Source organism: Carcharhinus amblyrhynchos, chromosome 6 (genome assembly GCF_965287045.1).
Source record: "Carcharhinus amblyrhynchos chromosome 6, sCarAmb.v2.hapA, whole genome shotgun sequence".
Classification (NCBI taxonomy): Eukaryota; Metazoa; Chordata; class Chondrichthyes; order Carcharhiniformes; family Carcharhinidae; genus Carcharhinus; species Carcharhinus amblyrhynchos.
In genome coordinates, this window is record NC_137329.1 from 37,598,721 (window position 1) to 37,614,573 (window position 15,853).

A 15,853-nucleotide genomic window follows, 5' to 3' on the forward strand; every position below is an offset into this window, starting at 1 on the left:
CAGTACTTTATTCTTATATGCATTTTTCACCTGCTCACTGATGCTCAATTTGGGTTCCATCAGGGCATTTCACCTCCAGATCTAATAACAGCTTTGATCCAAACATGGTCAGATAAAAAGAGCTAAATTCCAGAGGTAGAGTGTAGTGATTGTCCTTTTAAGAACAACACAGCACAGTAAGGGTCACTTGGTTTGGGAGACTAGTAGGACTTAGAGTAGGAAATCGTCCTTTGGGGTAGAGCTCTCTTGGGCAAGAAACATAAAGGGAACAAGTTGTAGCCATATGGCTGCGGAACAATTCTTATTAATAACTCTTTTTTATGTTCATTAACAGAGTGTCTGATAGTGTATCTTTACATGGGGTGAGAGTGATTGCCTTTGAGCATGGAATTAAGTTGCCCTAGCAAAACAGATGTCAATGGCAGTTGGCAGGGGGGGGGTGGGGGACACACTTTCCACTGGTTGGAGCCATACCTAGCACAATGGAAGATGACTGTAATTGTTGGGGCCAATAACCTCTGCTTCAGACATTGCTGCAGGAACTCCTCAAGGTAATATCCTAATCTCAATTATTATCAACATCTTCATCAATGACTCCATCATAAGATCAGATGGTGAGAACTTGTGCTGAAGATTGCAGAGTGTTCAGTATGATTCAAACTCCTTGGATACTGAAACAGTCTGTGCCCGCTTACTGCAAGAGCTGGATATCATTCAGTCTTAGGCTTAAAAGTGGCAAGTAGTATTGGAACACAAAATGTGCCAGGCAATTATCAACTCCATTCAGAGACAGACAATTTTCCCCTTGACAATCAATTGCATTACAATTGTCTAATCCTCCCATTATTGGCATCCTGGGAGTCTTTACCAACTAAAACCTAACTGGACCAGTATTAAGCATACTTCATCTAATTTAATGATTCATTTTAGGGATATAATTATTATTTTGGAGATTTTTTAAAAAATGTATGATGAATTAAGACACTTGGTTTCAAAAACTTGAAAACAGATCTAAAGAAATTTAAATCAAAGGGTAGCCTATATTTATTTTAGAAAGGTCATTCTGGGCTATATTACAAACTAAACTATAGGCTCTCAGCGCTACTTGGTGGAGATGGAATGTCTACAGCTTTCTCAATGGGGATTTAAATTATTCATATTGTTTCCCAGAACAAAAGGTTTAGGAATTGGATATTCCAGCCATGCCACATTGTTGTGTGGATGGACTGCAGTGCTTTTGGGTTTTCTGTGTGATTTCTCACAGAAACAGTTAGGCAATGTCATGATCTGGAACAGTTTAGAGAAGGTGGAAAAGAGGATCTACCAAAGATACTGCAACCAGTAGCAACAGGGGTGGTTCTAATTTGAAAATCATGAAACAAGAATGCAGTGAGACCAAGCTTCAGCTCGAGAATCCACAATTGTAAAGTGATGAAGGAGAATTGGCTAGCTGCAGCTGGTAGAAGGATCCCATGAAATCTCACACAGCAAGAATACTGAGGAGAATCAAAGTGAATTCCTGAGAATATCGGTACACCTTATAGTTTGGCCCAAGGAGAAGAGAAGTGAAGGAGCTCTTAGGTTCCTCTATATTTTATAAGATCTTAAGTGGAAATAGAAGTAGAATGGAGTGTGTTCTGTTGCAATTTTCAGGTTTAAAGAACAAGTATTTACAGAATATAGTGTTATGGGGTGAATATAGTGTTAGAGTGAATATAGTGTAGTATTTGCATTGTTTTACTCTTGAACAGTAATTTTTCTTGTTAAAATGTGAAATTTTGTGGTGTGATCCTTTCAGTTAATAACTTAGAATTTGAGATTCTTTTTAAAATTACTAGTCTCATTGAAGATCATAACACCAGATGCATTAATACTGGCCACAAGAGTAGATCAGAGGCTGATAGTCTAGAATAGCTCACCTCCTGACTCCTCAAAGCCTTTCCACACCTACAACTAACAAATCAGGAATCTGATGGAATACTTTCCAATATGTCTGGATGAGTGCAACACTTAGAAACCTAACACAATACAGGGCAGAGCAGCCCACGTGACTAACACCTTATATATTCACTCCCTCCACCACTAGTGCATTGTTGGCTACAGCATATACAAGTTACAAAATGCACTGCAGCTACTCACCATGGCTCCTTCAACAAGACCTCCCAAACCTGCGACCTCTATTGCCAAGAGGAAGGGCAACAGGCACACTGCAAACATCATCAATAGTACCACATTGTCAATTCAATTGACAACAATCAGAGATTATGATTATGTTATACGGAGTAAAGCAATAAACCCACAATGAGCCATCCCAGTAAATTAATTGCACTTATTTTCCATTAAACAACTGCTCTGTAATCCTAAGTGATGAAAGGAAGTCAAATATTTCAATAACATTACCTGAAAGAACCATCCAAGTTGGATCTATGAATAAAACTCAACTTTGCATCTGCCCAGTAAAGTTTCTGTTCCTCGATATCAATTGTCAGTCCATTTGGCCAGTAAATATCAGAATCTACAATGACAGAGCGACTGCTGCCATCCATGCCGGCTCGTTCAATTCTTGGTATTTCACCCCAGTCCGTCCAATACATGTACCTGTAAAAATATGCAGAACAATAGAAATAAGAACTTGCTGACCATGTTAAATATTCTCAATCTATGTACAGTGCACAAGCTGTGAAAACCATCGTGACAAAAGAATTGTAATGTTTGAAAATTATTGTAGAATCATGGTCATTAAAAAAAATTCTTATTCATCATTTAACCTTCTTTATCCATGCTTAAATTAACAAGATATCTCTCCACAAAGTCAAAAGACTACCCTGCTTATATAGAAGACAAAGTAATACATGTTCCACCATCCGCATGGTTGGCTTTTCTAAACAGATGCGCTTAGTCCTACGAATGCAGACAAATGTCTAAACTTCACTGTCAAAACAATAATGGTTTGGAATGAAATTTACAATAGAGCAACCAATGTTCATTTTCCAAAAAAAAAGGGAGATCGCCAGCTGGGGATGTGAGAAGTCTTTCACATTTGGAAATGTCATAAGTGGCCTCAGTCTTTTCAGAAACAAAACTGCAGTCAGTTTCTTCATACCTTTGGGCTTCCTCAATGGACAGTATAGTCTGGTACTAAGATTGGGTCACTGCACTATGTTGTATCAGCTGGGGCAACTCTCAAGCAATTTACAATTATAGAAGGAGTTTAACATTATGAACATTCTAAGGTGATTCACAATAAATAGATGCCAAACACAGGAACAGTCACAGGACTGTGTGCAGCCTCTGTGCATTTTGGCCTTGAGCTGACTTCAAATTCCATAATCGCATCAGTAAACTATGTCACTTATTCCTGCAGCCCCAGTGACATTCTGCAGGTGGGCTGAGGGATCTGAGTGCCCAAATGCATGAATCACAAAGGTTAGTACACAGGTGCAGCAAGTAGTGAGGAAAGCTAATAAAATGCTATCATTTATTGAAGGGGAATTGAATACAGAGGTGGAGGAGTTATGCTTCAGTTGCACAGGAAAATTGAAAAGACAACTTCTGGAATGTTGTGTACAGTACTAGTCTCTATATCTAAGGTAAGATCCAAATGCATTAGAAGCAGTTCAGAGAAGGTTTACTAGACTGATACCATGAATTGGCCAGTTGTCTTCAGAGAAAAGGTTGCAGATGTTAGATTTGTATCCATTAGAGTTGAGAAGAGTAAAAGGTAACTTGATCAAAACCTTTGAGATCCTGAGAAATATTGACAGGCTGAATATGAAGAGAATGTTTTCGCTTGTCAGAGAATCTAGAAATAAGGGATCACTCATTCAAGGTAATGATGAGGATAATTTTTTCTCTCAGAGGGAGTATGTAGATGACGAAGAGGGAAGTTAAAGAATCATACTTTTTAGTACTCTGGAGACGACTTTGAGAAGGTGGTACAAGTAAGGCTGATGCCACACTGACAAGAAAGTAGAAAATGGCATAATATTCAGAGCTGAGGAGAATATGAAAGCATTAAACATGCAGAGTTCAGTAAAATAAGAAAACAGGAAATAAAAATCATTGTTCCAAATCTTAATTGTCATCCAATGAATCTTGTTAGGAAAGAGAGATAGCCAGCGGACCAGCATGGCAGCTGATCAGCCTATATTTATGTTCCATATGCCTCTAATCCCAGTCCCAGTGAGAGATGAAAAATTAAACTCATAAAGGAAGAGTGAGAGACACACACAAATGAACAGAGATGGAGATAGACTGGCACACATTAAAAAAAACAGTGAATGTGTAACATTTTGACTTTGATGTCTGCATGGCTGAATTGCTTATTGATGATACTGCTTATGTTAGTCAAGGTTGCAGAGAACTGCCAGTGCTTGTGGAATTAAACAGAACTATTTTCATGACATTAGGCATAAAAACTGAAAGTAAATCAAAATAAATACAACTTTTGTTGGTTATTTCTGTTGCCATACTTTATAAACAGTCACTGGCTGATTTGGATGAGTAGGCAGAAGTTTCGCAAGCCACGCTTACATAATTTTTTTTACATAATGGCCAAGAAATTGGCCCTGCATGTTCAGGTTACTTGTTTTCTAACTTTCTGCCTCTCCCACTGGGAAAACACCTTTCTTCAAATCGGTGTCTCCACACCCGCCTGCTCAGATGTAGCTTGCCCAAGGTCAGAGCTTATGGGAAAATTTCCAATAAATCATGTTCCAATACTCCATGTCATGGCATGCTGAAAATCTGTCTGCTTTTTTTGATTTATTGTATGGACAATTTTGTTTAAAAAAAAACAAACATTGTCACCATTAAACAACTGATCAGTACAGCACAGTGACATTATAACTGACTAACAGTAAACATGGGAATGAAAACACTGTATCCAACATATAACAATAATGCCACAGACAATCCCCCAAAAGTATGAGACCATCTTTGTACTTAAACCTATTAATTCATGTGCGGTCTGGCTGAAGATCGGTCTTGAGCTCATGTCTGATGCTTCACTTTGTAGTGTTTACCTGGCACTCTCTTTGTCAGTGCTGTTTTGCTATTGTCTTCTCCTCACAGCGGCAAGGTGAGGAGGCAAGTTCCAAGTGCACCTCAACCAGCACAGGAATCAAACCCATGCAATTGGTATTATTCCCAACAATATGACAGCCAACTGAACTTATAGGCTCTCTTTTATAATCCATATCACATGGAAAAAACAAGTAATTCTATCTGGACCTTTGTATAAGGGAGCAATGAAACTAGCCTGGTCATATATTATACATTTCCATCCTAATGAACGACAAGATGAACAAAGTACACTAAAATCTGAAAGGAACGTTTACGTATATACACACACGTTACATGATTTCCAGGCCATAGCTCATTTTTTGAAAATAAATGGGAACAACTGCAAAGTGGATGAGAATGTGTCAAATAGCTGTCATTGGTTACAAACAAAGTTCTCTATCAATCCTATGAAAACAAGCTAGCACGGTGGGCTAATAACTTAGAAGCCTGGACTAATGCTCAGGAGATCAGAGTTCAAATCCCACCATGGAGAATTTAAATTGATTTAAGACATCTAATCTAATGAACATGATCATTCTGGCAGCTAACCACTACCTGCTCAAGGGCAATTAGGCATGGCAAAGCCATAGCCAAGGAAGCTCCCATCCCAAGAACAAAAAAAAGGCGAACGTGTATTCAGCCATTGTTGCACATCTCTCAACAGCCAGATCAAAATTAGATTGCAACCTGTGTTCTTGGCCGTAGAATGGTGAAGGAATTAGTTACGAAGACTACTGCAACATTACCCCAGATAAGATGTTAATCTATCCTCTCAAGTAGATGAAAAAGATCCCATAGCATTATTGAATGCTTATCCTTCGACACAATTAGAATCAACATAATTGAAACAGATTTTCTGATCATGGTGGCACTTTAGCACAGTGGTTAGCATTGCAGCTTCACAGCACCAGGGACCTGGGTCCTACTGCAGCCTTGTGTGGCATTTGCACATTCTCCTCATGTCCATGTGGGTTTCCTCTGGGTGCTCTGGTTGCCTCCCACAGTCCAAAGTTGTGTGAGCTGCATGAATTATCCATGGTAAATATATGGGGTTACATGGAGAGGGTAGAAGGGAGGGTAAGGTTTCAGAGAGTCAAGACAGACTCGATGGGCCGGATGACCTCTATCTGCCCTGGAGAGATTCTATGGTTATCTCATTACTATTTAAGAGACCTTGCTGCCCACAAATTGACTGTCACATTTCCCTATGTGACCACAGGGAATTTACTTCACAAGTATTCATTGGCTGTGGCACAGTTTGGGAAGTACTGGAGAATAAAAAAAAGTTGTAAAAAGGCCAGTTCTTTGTAACATCAAATTGTGCCTTTATCTTAAAAATCCCAACCAAAAAAAAATTTCCCCAGTTTTACCACTTGTTTTCCACTCCACCTTTAAACAACTGCTACGTTCTTAAAGGGTTGCTAATACAGTTTGCAAAACCCATGACATCTACCTCCCAGAAGAACAAGGGTAGCAGGCTAATGGGAATATTGCCACATGCAAGTTCTCTTGAGGTTGCACACTGCCCAAGTTGGAAGCATACCGCTGTTCCTTCACTGTCACTGAATCAAAATCCCAGAACTCCCTTCCCAACAGCATGGACTGCAGCTCTTCAAGGAGGTGACTCATCACCCTCTCAAGGGCAATTGCGGATGGGAAATAAATAATTGTATTTCCAGCCACACTCACATCTCATGAGCAAATTAAAAAAAACACTAAATTCAGCAAACATGCTGCAAGACAATTCTGCCTCTAACTCTCCTTTTCTTGCCAAGAAAAGGTTTCACTTTTGTTCTGTGCCCCTTTCTGATAAGACAGCAGAATAAACAAAAAGGTGGGAAATTGTAGGAAAATTACAGTCTGCAACACCTTGAGCAGAAAGGTGGATGGATAAGAATATTTTTTTTTAAATGGTCTTTTTTTCTCTTACCCGACATGGTAACAATTTCTGCCAATGGCTCTCCTTTAATTTAATCACATTTCCTACTATAACTAGCGTGTAGTTGGCTTTTGAATATTTATGTACTGCATCATATTGACAGAATTAAAGACATAAAAAGAAAACCTAGAAAGAAAGAGAGATAGCTTATGATTTTTCCTCAGTGTTTGAAATTAAATTCAATCACTGAGCACACCTGGAAATCATTATTCAGCCATTGATTTAGTCTTTTATTCAGTTTGTGATACAAAATCTGGACTCAGAAATGATGCCATTGGAAACTACTTTAAAAATGCCCAACATATTCATTGAAAATGTTTCACCATTTTAATGGAGACATTAACCCATTTTAGATAAATAGATCAGTGCTAAACAGGTAACACATTCAAATGCTAGTATCCCACAGGGTAAATTTCCAGCTCTCACGGCCTGTACACCATCTCTGATGTATAACTGTGAAAGATTAGTTTGTGGTTGGGCCTGTAGAGACTAGACAAGAGCAAACAGTTAACATTAAAAAGCTAAAAGGAGGAAATGCAAGAGCGGTGAATGAAAGATGACGAGAATAAGAGACAGAAGCAAAAAAAAACAGGCAGCAAGAGCTCAAAAAGAGTGGTGAAGAATAGCAAAAATAACGTAAAAGGATAAAAAGGCTGTGTATAACAAGGAAAATAACTGCAGATGCAACGGTGGAAACAAAAGCTTTGAGAAGACAACTAAATGGAAATGAAGATCAACAATACCCGTTACAGTAAAACCATTTTCCTGCTGGCATGCCAGAGACAAGTTTAACTTTCTTTGCTATGTTTATATTTGCATGTAATGCAGGAAATCTGATCAAAATGTTGGAGGAACAGACAGTTAATAAAAATTACCACATCTTTTCAAAAATCTAAACATGCTGACAGTGATGCCAAATTATTCCGAACCACACTCACATCGTTTCTGCTATAATTATTACTAAACTGAAAATTTAAGATGGGGGAACAAAAAGGTGCAATGATGTTGCCACTATTTTTGATCACGATAACGTATCTATTGTAATTTAACTTAATTTGGTGCATTTTAAATCTCTTTTAAAAGAAGTACAAGATGGATTTTAAATGACCAATTTCCGCTTGAAACCAAATTCAATTTCTCTACAAAGGCAAATTCAGCAGCGCTAGCTATTCATCGAATCCTTTTGAACTAGATTTCTTGTACAAACACGCACTGGATGCATTTCATTTTGAAGTTTAAACCAGTCCTTCCTATCATATTAACATGAATTAGCTTCTATCTCAGATGTGTGCAGCATGGGTAAGTAACAAACCACTTTATATTAATGAACCTCTAAGAGCCCAAAATCCTTCCACTGCTACCAATCACAGTTCGGAGCAATCCTTCAGGTTTTTCTTTGTTGTACTGTACTTGGAAGTCAGCAGCTTTCAGGGAAAATTGTAAAATATCCTCGTTTCTACTCAGCTGAACACGGATATTGGTCAGAATTATCCCACAGCTGCTCTAACTGCAGCAGTCGGTGTGAAAATATATGTCTTCCCCGCCAGCCGCAATGGCTTGCTTTAGTGCTGTAATGTCTGTCACCCACCTCATTAATTATGCTACCACAAGAAATGCACCATTTCACTGCCATGCCGTTCGTTACCTGATCGTTTCCTCACTCCAGGCTCCATTTCTAAACTATAGCTGCGTTCACAGTTCAATGTTTGCAGCCCAGGACCACTCCAGTGAGAACATGGCAACAAAAGCCAAGGGAAGTTCAGTTACCCATCACTGAAACATCTACTGCCATGATGTCCTCTACCCTCACTGAGGCCACAGGAGGTCCAGCAATCTCAGCACTCTGCTTGGGAGATGGTGGCAGTCTCGTCAATGCCAATGCGGCACAGAAGCCGCCGACTGTCCGATGCAGAAAGAGGGTGAATGATCTCATCCGTGCTGCCAGGGCAAGTTACGTCCTCTGGAGACCGTCACCCCTGCCTTCAGCACCTTGAGACCACTTACACAGATCAACTGGAGCTCCCATAGACACTCTGGGATACCCCATAACAGCCTTCATCCCTGCAGCCTCTTCCTACACGGGGGTCTCTTCTGCCTCTTCCTCAAACAAGCTATAGGCCTGCTGCTGCTGAAAAGCCGCCCACAATGTACCACTGGTCTGGTGGGTGGACTTTTAACCATGGGCCAACCCCATTAAAAGCAATCTGGTGCTACCAGTAAAGCCTGCTGCTGATGATGGCAAGTGCTGCTCAAAGCAAAGTAGGCAAACTAACCTCGAAGTCCTGAGTGAAATGGGGGTTGCCATGGGTACACCATTTATATACAGACATGAAACACATTGGCATGAGGAGGTCATGGTCCATGGTGGAGGGCGGGGGGGCCTTTATTGAGATTCTAATGTATTGAAATTAGCTTGCCAAGGTGCAGTGAGCAGGAAAAATGGCTCACTACTGATGGGTGGAGCAGACGATAGCAAACTGGGTTCATGAGGATATAAAACTAACTTTTGGTCTTATCACCATATTTTCCACAAATGCCACCAAACATGCTCATCACAAATGGGAGTGAAAAATTCTGCCCATTATCTTGAAAGGATGTAAAATGATTTTGCCCATTGCAAGTGCTCATATTGCAGAATAAATTGCTATAACGATCCAATATTAATTCATTTACTTTGACCCACATAGGGTCATGCATGGACGTAGAGGAGAAAGGAGGAAAGAGGCAGGAAAATAATTCAAATGATATTTCTAAGACTTGTTACTTATAATACATCTGGTTAATTGTAACACTGTTCAGCAGTCATATTGCATAGCCAGCTGGAATTTACTTACTATGAATTATTGGATATGTATCTACATTTTATATCACAGAATCCCAAGGAGGCCACTTGGACCATTGAGTATGCATTGACTCTCCAAAAGATCATCCCATCCAGGCCCACTCCAGCTCTATCCCTGTACTGCCCACATATTTTCCCCTAATCCCTCTAACCTATGCACCTTGGGACACCAAGGGGCAATTTAGTTGGCCAAATCTCCTAACCTGAATTTCTTTGGACTGTGGGAGGAAACCAGAGCACTCAGAAGAAATCCACACAGACATGGGAGAAAATGCAAACTCCACGCAGGCAGTCATCCAACACTGGAATTGAACCCGGATTTGTGGCAGTGTTAACCACTGTGTCGCCCTGTGAGCTTTTGATAACTCTCCTATCTTAAAATATTTCAAAAAAAAACATCAGTAAGTTACATGTCATTTGCCGAAACGTAATTTCAGAGATCCACACAACGTTCTCACAATTTTCTTTAAGGTTTATCATAATGCCAAAATCTCTTACAGCAGAACTAAAACACCAACTTGTAATTATCGTTTACAGAAAAGGTTTTCATGGAGATGGCCATGGAACGTGGATAAAAAATGCAGTTAGAAAAAAAACTATCGTCACTTTCACATATGTCAATTACTTTGGAATCTCCATCACAAAACATTGCTAAAGAAAAATTCAGAAATGATTGCAAGAGAAAAGAGTTAAATGGTGTAGAGAGTGAGCATGGAAAGAAGATTCGACTTTCTAGCCTTTTTTAAAATTAATTTGTGGGACATGGCTGTCGCTGGTGGGCCAGCATTTATTGCCTATCCCTAGTTGCCCTTGAGAACGTGGTGGTGAGCTGCCTTCTTGAAATTGCTGCAGTCCATGTTCTGTGGATTGATCTACAATGCCATTAGGGAGGGAATTCGACCCAATAACTGCAAAGGAATGGCGAGTCAGGATAGTGAGAGGCTTGGAAGGGAACTTGCAGATGGTGGTGTACCCGTTTATTTGCTGCCCTTGTCTTTCAAATGGAAGTGGTCAGGGGTTTGGAAGGTGCTGTCTAAGGATCTTGGTGAATTGCTGCAGTGCATCTTGTAGATAGTGCACACTGCTGCTACTCAACGTCAGTGGTGAAGGGATTGAATGTTTGTACATATGGTGCCAATCAAGCAGGTTGCTTTATCCTGGATGATGTGAAGCTTCTTGAGTGTTGTTGGAGCTGCACTCATCCAGGCAAGTGGGGAGTATTCCATGACACTCCTGATTTATGCCTTGTAGATGGTGAATAGGCTTTGGGGAGTCAGGAGGTGAGTTACTTGCTGCAGTACTGCTAACTCCTGACCTGCTCTTGTAGCCATTGTTTATGTGGTGAGTCCAGTTGAGTTTCTGGTCAATGGTAACTCCAAGGATATTGACAGTGGGGGATTCAGTGATGATTACACCACTGAATGTCATGGGGTAGTGGTTAGAGTGTCTCTTATTGCTGATGGTCATTGCCTGGCATTTGTGTGGCACGAATATTATTTGCCACTTGTTAGCCCAAGTCTGTACATTTTCCAGATTTTGTTGCATTTAAACATGGACTGCTTCAGTACCTGAAGAGTTGCAAATGTGCAATCATCGGTGAACATCCCCACTTCTGACCTTATGATGGAGGAAAGGTCATTGACAAAGCAGCTGAAGATTGTTGGGCCTAGGACATTCCCCTGAGGTACTCCTGCAGAGATGTCATGGAGCTGGGATGACTGACCCTCCACAACCACAACCATTTTCCTATTTACCAGGTATAATCTCAAACTTATAGAAAAACACAAATGCATACTAGCTGAACAAATGTCTTATAATAGCTTTAATTGCATGAAAAAATCTTTTTTGGAATTGCTTGAAGTAGGATACCTGTAACAAATCCTTTGAATGCTCCTCCAGAAACATCTCATTTTTTAAAATTTTTTAAAAATAATTTTCCAGCTTTAATTTATAAATAGGCAAATCAAAAAATGAACAAGAAATGAATTTGCATCAATTGCCTGATTATGTGATAGTGATAATCTTGCTCTTGCAGGTTCTATTCAGGAGGCCTCCAAAAGGAAGACTAAGGTTTAAAAATGGAGCATTTAAAATGTTTTCTAAAGCAGTGATTATGACATAACGTTAGTGATTTTAGCAGATCTGATTTCTATCCTGTATTGCCTCCTAGGCAGACAGCCTTTAGATGTACGTTGTTACTTTGCATTCGGGACTTTCCAATATTAAGCCATCCTTATAGTGCCTTAGCCAACTTAATTATAATTATGACTATCCTTCAACCTTCGTGACAAAAAAAAGATACACTGGAAAAAATTTTAGGAAGGAGAAAAAAAGAACTGACGCTTGCATAGCATCTTGCAAGACTGCAAGTAGTCCCAACACACTTCACAGCCAACTAAATACTTTTGAAGTGTAGCCAGTATTGCAATGTAGGAAAACGCAGCTGCCAATTTGCGTACAACGAGGTTCCTTAAACAGCAATGAGATAATGATCAGATAATTTGCTTTAGTGATGTGGGTTGAGGGACAAACATTGGCCAGGCTACTGAGAGAACCATCTTCTCCAGATAAATACTAGTAATAGTGAGCAACAACCTATGCATCTTTGTCATGCATGGTATAATATTGTTACTTTTCTGAAGGAGGCGGATTGAATATTGTGGTCAAGTTGAAGCTGGTTATGAGTGACTCGCACCTCAGTGCTGGGCATGTTAGTTTGGGAGAAGACACTGCTGTTGGACAACCTTACTTGCCATTAAATTTGGAATATCTTGCAAAGGGTTTGTTGCTGACACTTCTCCAGGGCTTTGAGATGCTTGTTGTAGGCAGTCCAAGTTTCTGAAGCATATAGGAGTACTGGAATCACTGGTAAATTGTCACAGGTTTGAGATCCTGGTCCTCAAATACTCTTTTTGAATGAACTTACTACTCCACCTATGTAAGTATGCCAATGGAAGGTCCAACGGTCAAGAAGGCGGTCTCTGCAAGCGGCGTAGAATGCAAAGCGCAGGACAAGATACAGAAGATGTCCTGGTCATCCACTGCACCTAGTCTCATCTCCAGCTGCCTTGACTCTTGTCTTGCCACTGGATCCAGATGGGAATTAGGAAGAGAGAGTGAAGCTGATGCTGTGCAACATCATTATCATTATCATCATTATCCTGTTCAACTTTTGAAGTCCTGTGGCGATGGGCGAGTGATGAAGCAGTAGGTGCGAATACACAGAGCTGTAGTCACGGACCTGCACACAGGCGGCTCAGGATAATGGTTGTTTTCCGCTGACCGAAGAGCAGTGAAACTCGGCGTCTACCTGGGCAATTGAGCAGTCCTTTTCAGGAACCTCCATAGAATGAGAAAGGGGCTAGAAAAGGTGCCCTAAATATTGTCTGCTTCACCACACCCTGGCCAGTTTACCATTGCTGCGGGGATCCCATCTTGCGGTCGAACAAACAAAATAAAACACAAGGTGACACTGTTCACCATTGGCACTTGGAATGTGTGCATGCTTTTGGACAACCCTACAGCAGATAGACCAGAGAGAAGAACAGCCTTAGTTGCCAGACACAACATTGACACTGCAGCTCTGAATGAAATTCATCTTGCCAACGTAGGTCAGTATGGGACGACCACCGAGGAATTTTGCTGCTCTCCATCACAGGAAAAACCCTCGCAAGAGTTCTCCTAAATCGTCTGGTCACTCATCTGGAGCTGGGCCTGCTTCCAGACTCACAGTGTGCCTTTCGCGAAGGTTGCGGGACTATTGACATGATTTTTGCTACGTGCCAACTTCAGGACGTCAGGGCCAGAATCACGAGCTCTACACAACCTTTGTTGATTTCACAAAAGCCTTCATCACTGCCAGCCGACAAGGCCTGTGGAGGATCATATCAAAGTTCGGCTGTCCCCCCAAATTCATTCAGATGGTATGCCAGTTTCATGATGGCCAGAGTGCTGGATGACGGAGAATCCTCTGAGGCATTCCTAGTCACCAATGGCATCAAACAGGGCTGTGAGCTCGCACCCACACTGTTCAGCATGATGTTTACTGCTATGCTGAATGCTGCCTTCCAGGACAGTGTTGTTGGAATCAGCCTCAAGTACAGAGTGGATGAGAAGCTCTTCAACCTGAGGAGACTTCAAGCTATTATCAAAGTAAAGGAGACTGTTCTGAGAGACTTCCTCTTTGCCGATGACTGCGCCCTGTATACCAGCTCAGAGCCAGAGATGCAAGTCAATATGGACAAATTTTCTACGGCTTGTGACAACTTTGGACTCACTATCAACATTAAGAAGACCAAAGTCACGCACCAGCCTGTTCCTCATGCACCGAACTCAGAATCCATAATCACAATCAAAGGGCAGAAACTACAGACAGTAGACCAGTTCACTTATCTTGGCAGCACCTTCTTCCAAGCAGTGACTATTGATACAGAAGTTAACTGCAGAATAGCAAAGGCAAGTTCTGCTTTCGGTAGACTGCGCTCCACTGTACGTGAACGTCGAGGAATCAGCCCAGCAACAAAACTGAAGGTCTACAGCACTGCGGTACTCACTACCCTCCTGTATGCCTCTGAAACATGGACTGTGTTTTGAAGGCATGCATGATGGCGCAATTATTTCCACATGACTTGTCTTCGCAGAATATTATGCATCAGATGGCAAGACAAAGTACCAGACACCGAAGTTCTCTCTGGAGCAAGTCTACCAGTCCACACACTGCTGATAAGAGCGCAGACCCGGTGGGCAGGTCATGTCATCCCTGTGCCAGACAAGTGCATATCCAAGCAGCTCCTTTTTGGTGAACTCTCTGCTGGAAGACGCTCGCATGGAGGGCGGAAGAAACGTTACAAAGACACATTCAATGCCTCTCTGAAGTTGCTTGACATAGACATGGCCACCTGGAAAACGCTGGCACAAAACCACCCCTCTTGGCACTGCCTCATCCACAAGGGCTGTCAAGCTTATGAAGCAAGGTGCATTGCTGAAGCACAGCTTAAGTGTGAGCTGCGCAAGTCCACAGCCACCAGCGCACCAACTATAGTGTCTACACAAGTCTGTCCAATATGTGCAATGATATTCCGTGCGCGAATTGGCCTGATCAGTCATCTTTGGACAAACCGCAGCCAGCCTCAAAATGACTAACGGTGTCAAGGTCCTCATCGACAACGATGGACGAACAACAAGTATGCCAGTGTTCATCTTCCACATGAGCTTCCTCCCACTTACCCCACCCTATCGCCATATCCATTTATTTCCTTCTCCCTCAAGTATGCATCAAGGCTCCCGTTAAATGTGTCAATGCTATCTGCTTCCATATGGTAGTAAGTTCTATACTGGCACCACTCTGCATGAATAAATTCCTCTGAATGTTTTAGATCATCCCATGATAATGCTTACATTCTCTGTTTTTCTGGACTTGTGAACAATTGAAAACAGCTTCTGCACGTTTACCTATCAAAACCCTTCATAATTTTACATGTCTCATCAAGCCTCCTTTACATGTTCTCTTTTCTATTTTCATCATTACCCACCTTATTTGTCATTTATAACTATCATATGAAAAAACTTGACCCCTTTTCTAAAACCTTCCAGCGTTAATCACAGAATGCTTACAGCACAGGAAAAGGCCATTCAGCCTACCGAGTCCATGGCTGCTCTCTACAAGAGCCAACACTCCATCAGCCTTTTCCTGCAGTCCGACTAAGTATTTCTTTTCTGGTGCTTATCCCAACCCCTGTTGAAAATCACAGTCGAATCAGTCTCTGCCATGCTCTCAGGCAGTGCACTTTACAAGTTGTACTGCCAGAATGTTTGAAAATTGGTAAAAACAGTGCACGTTCCAGATATTTGATGTGTTAATATGAAACAAGATGGGGAAATGTTATTGCACACAGACAAGAATGAAGTAAGTTGTTCAGTTTAGTTCAATACAGCAGCTGGCCCTTAGCTGAAAGGCTTAAGAAATTGGAACCGGTCGCAGAGAAAAGCAACTGCTGTTAACATTTGGA

The 15,853-nt window shown here is 41.1% G+C and overlaps 1 protein-coding gene across 2 annotated transcripts in view; it reads right to left on the bottom strand.

Annotated features, from left to right (window-relative positions):
• The window catches only part of LOC145343831 (low-density lipoprotein receptor-related protein 5-like), a 190,931-nt gene that overhangs the window by 131,946 nt on the left and 43,132 nt on the right, over window positions 1-15,853 (bottom strand). For both annotated transcript variants that reach the window (XM_080190227.1, XM_080190226.1), the window contains exon 3: window positions 2,401-2,598. In XM_080190227.1, the coding sequence (XP_080046353.1) occupies window positions 2,401-2,598 (198 nt within the window). The remainder of the gene's footprint in view (window positions 1-2,400; window positions 2,599-15,853) is intronic.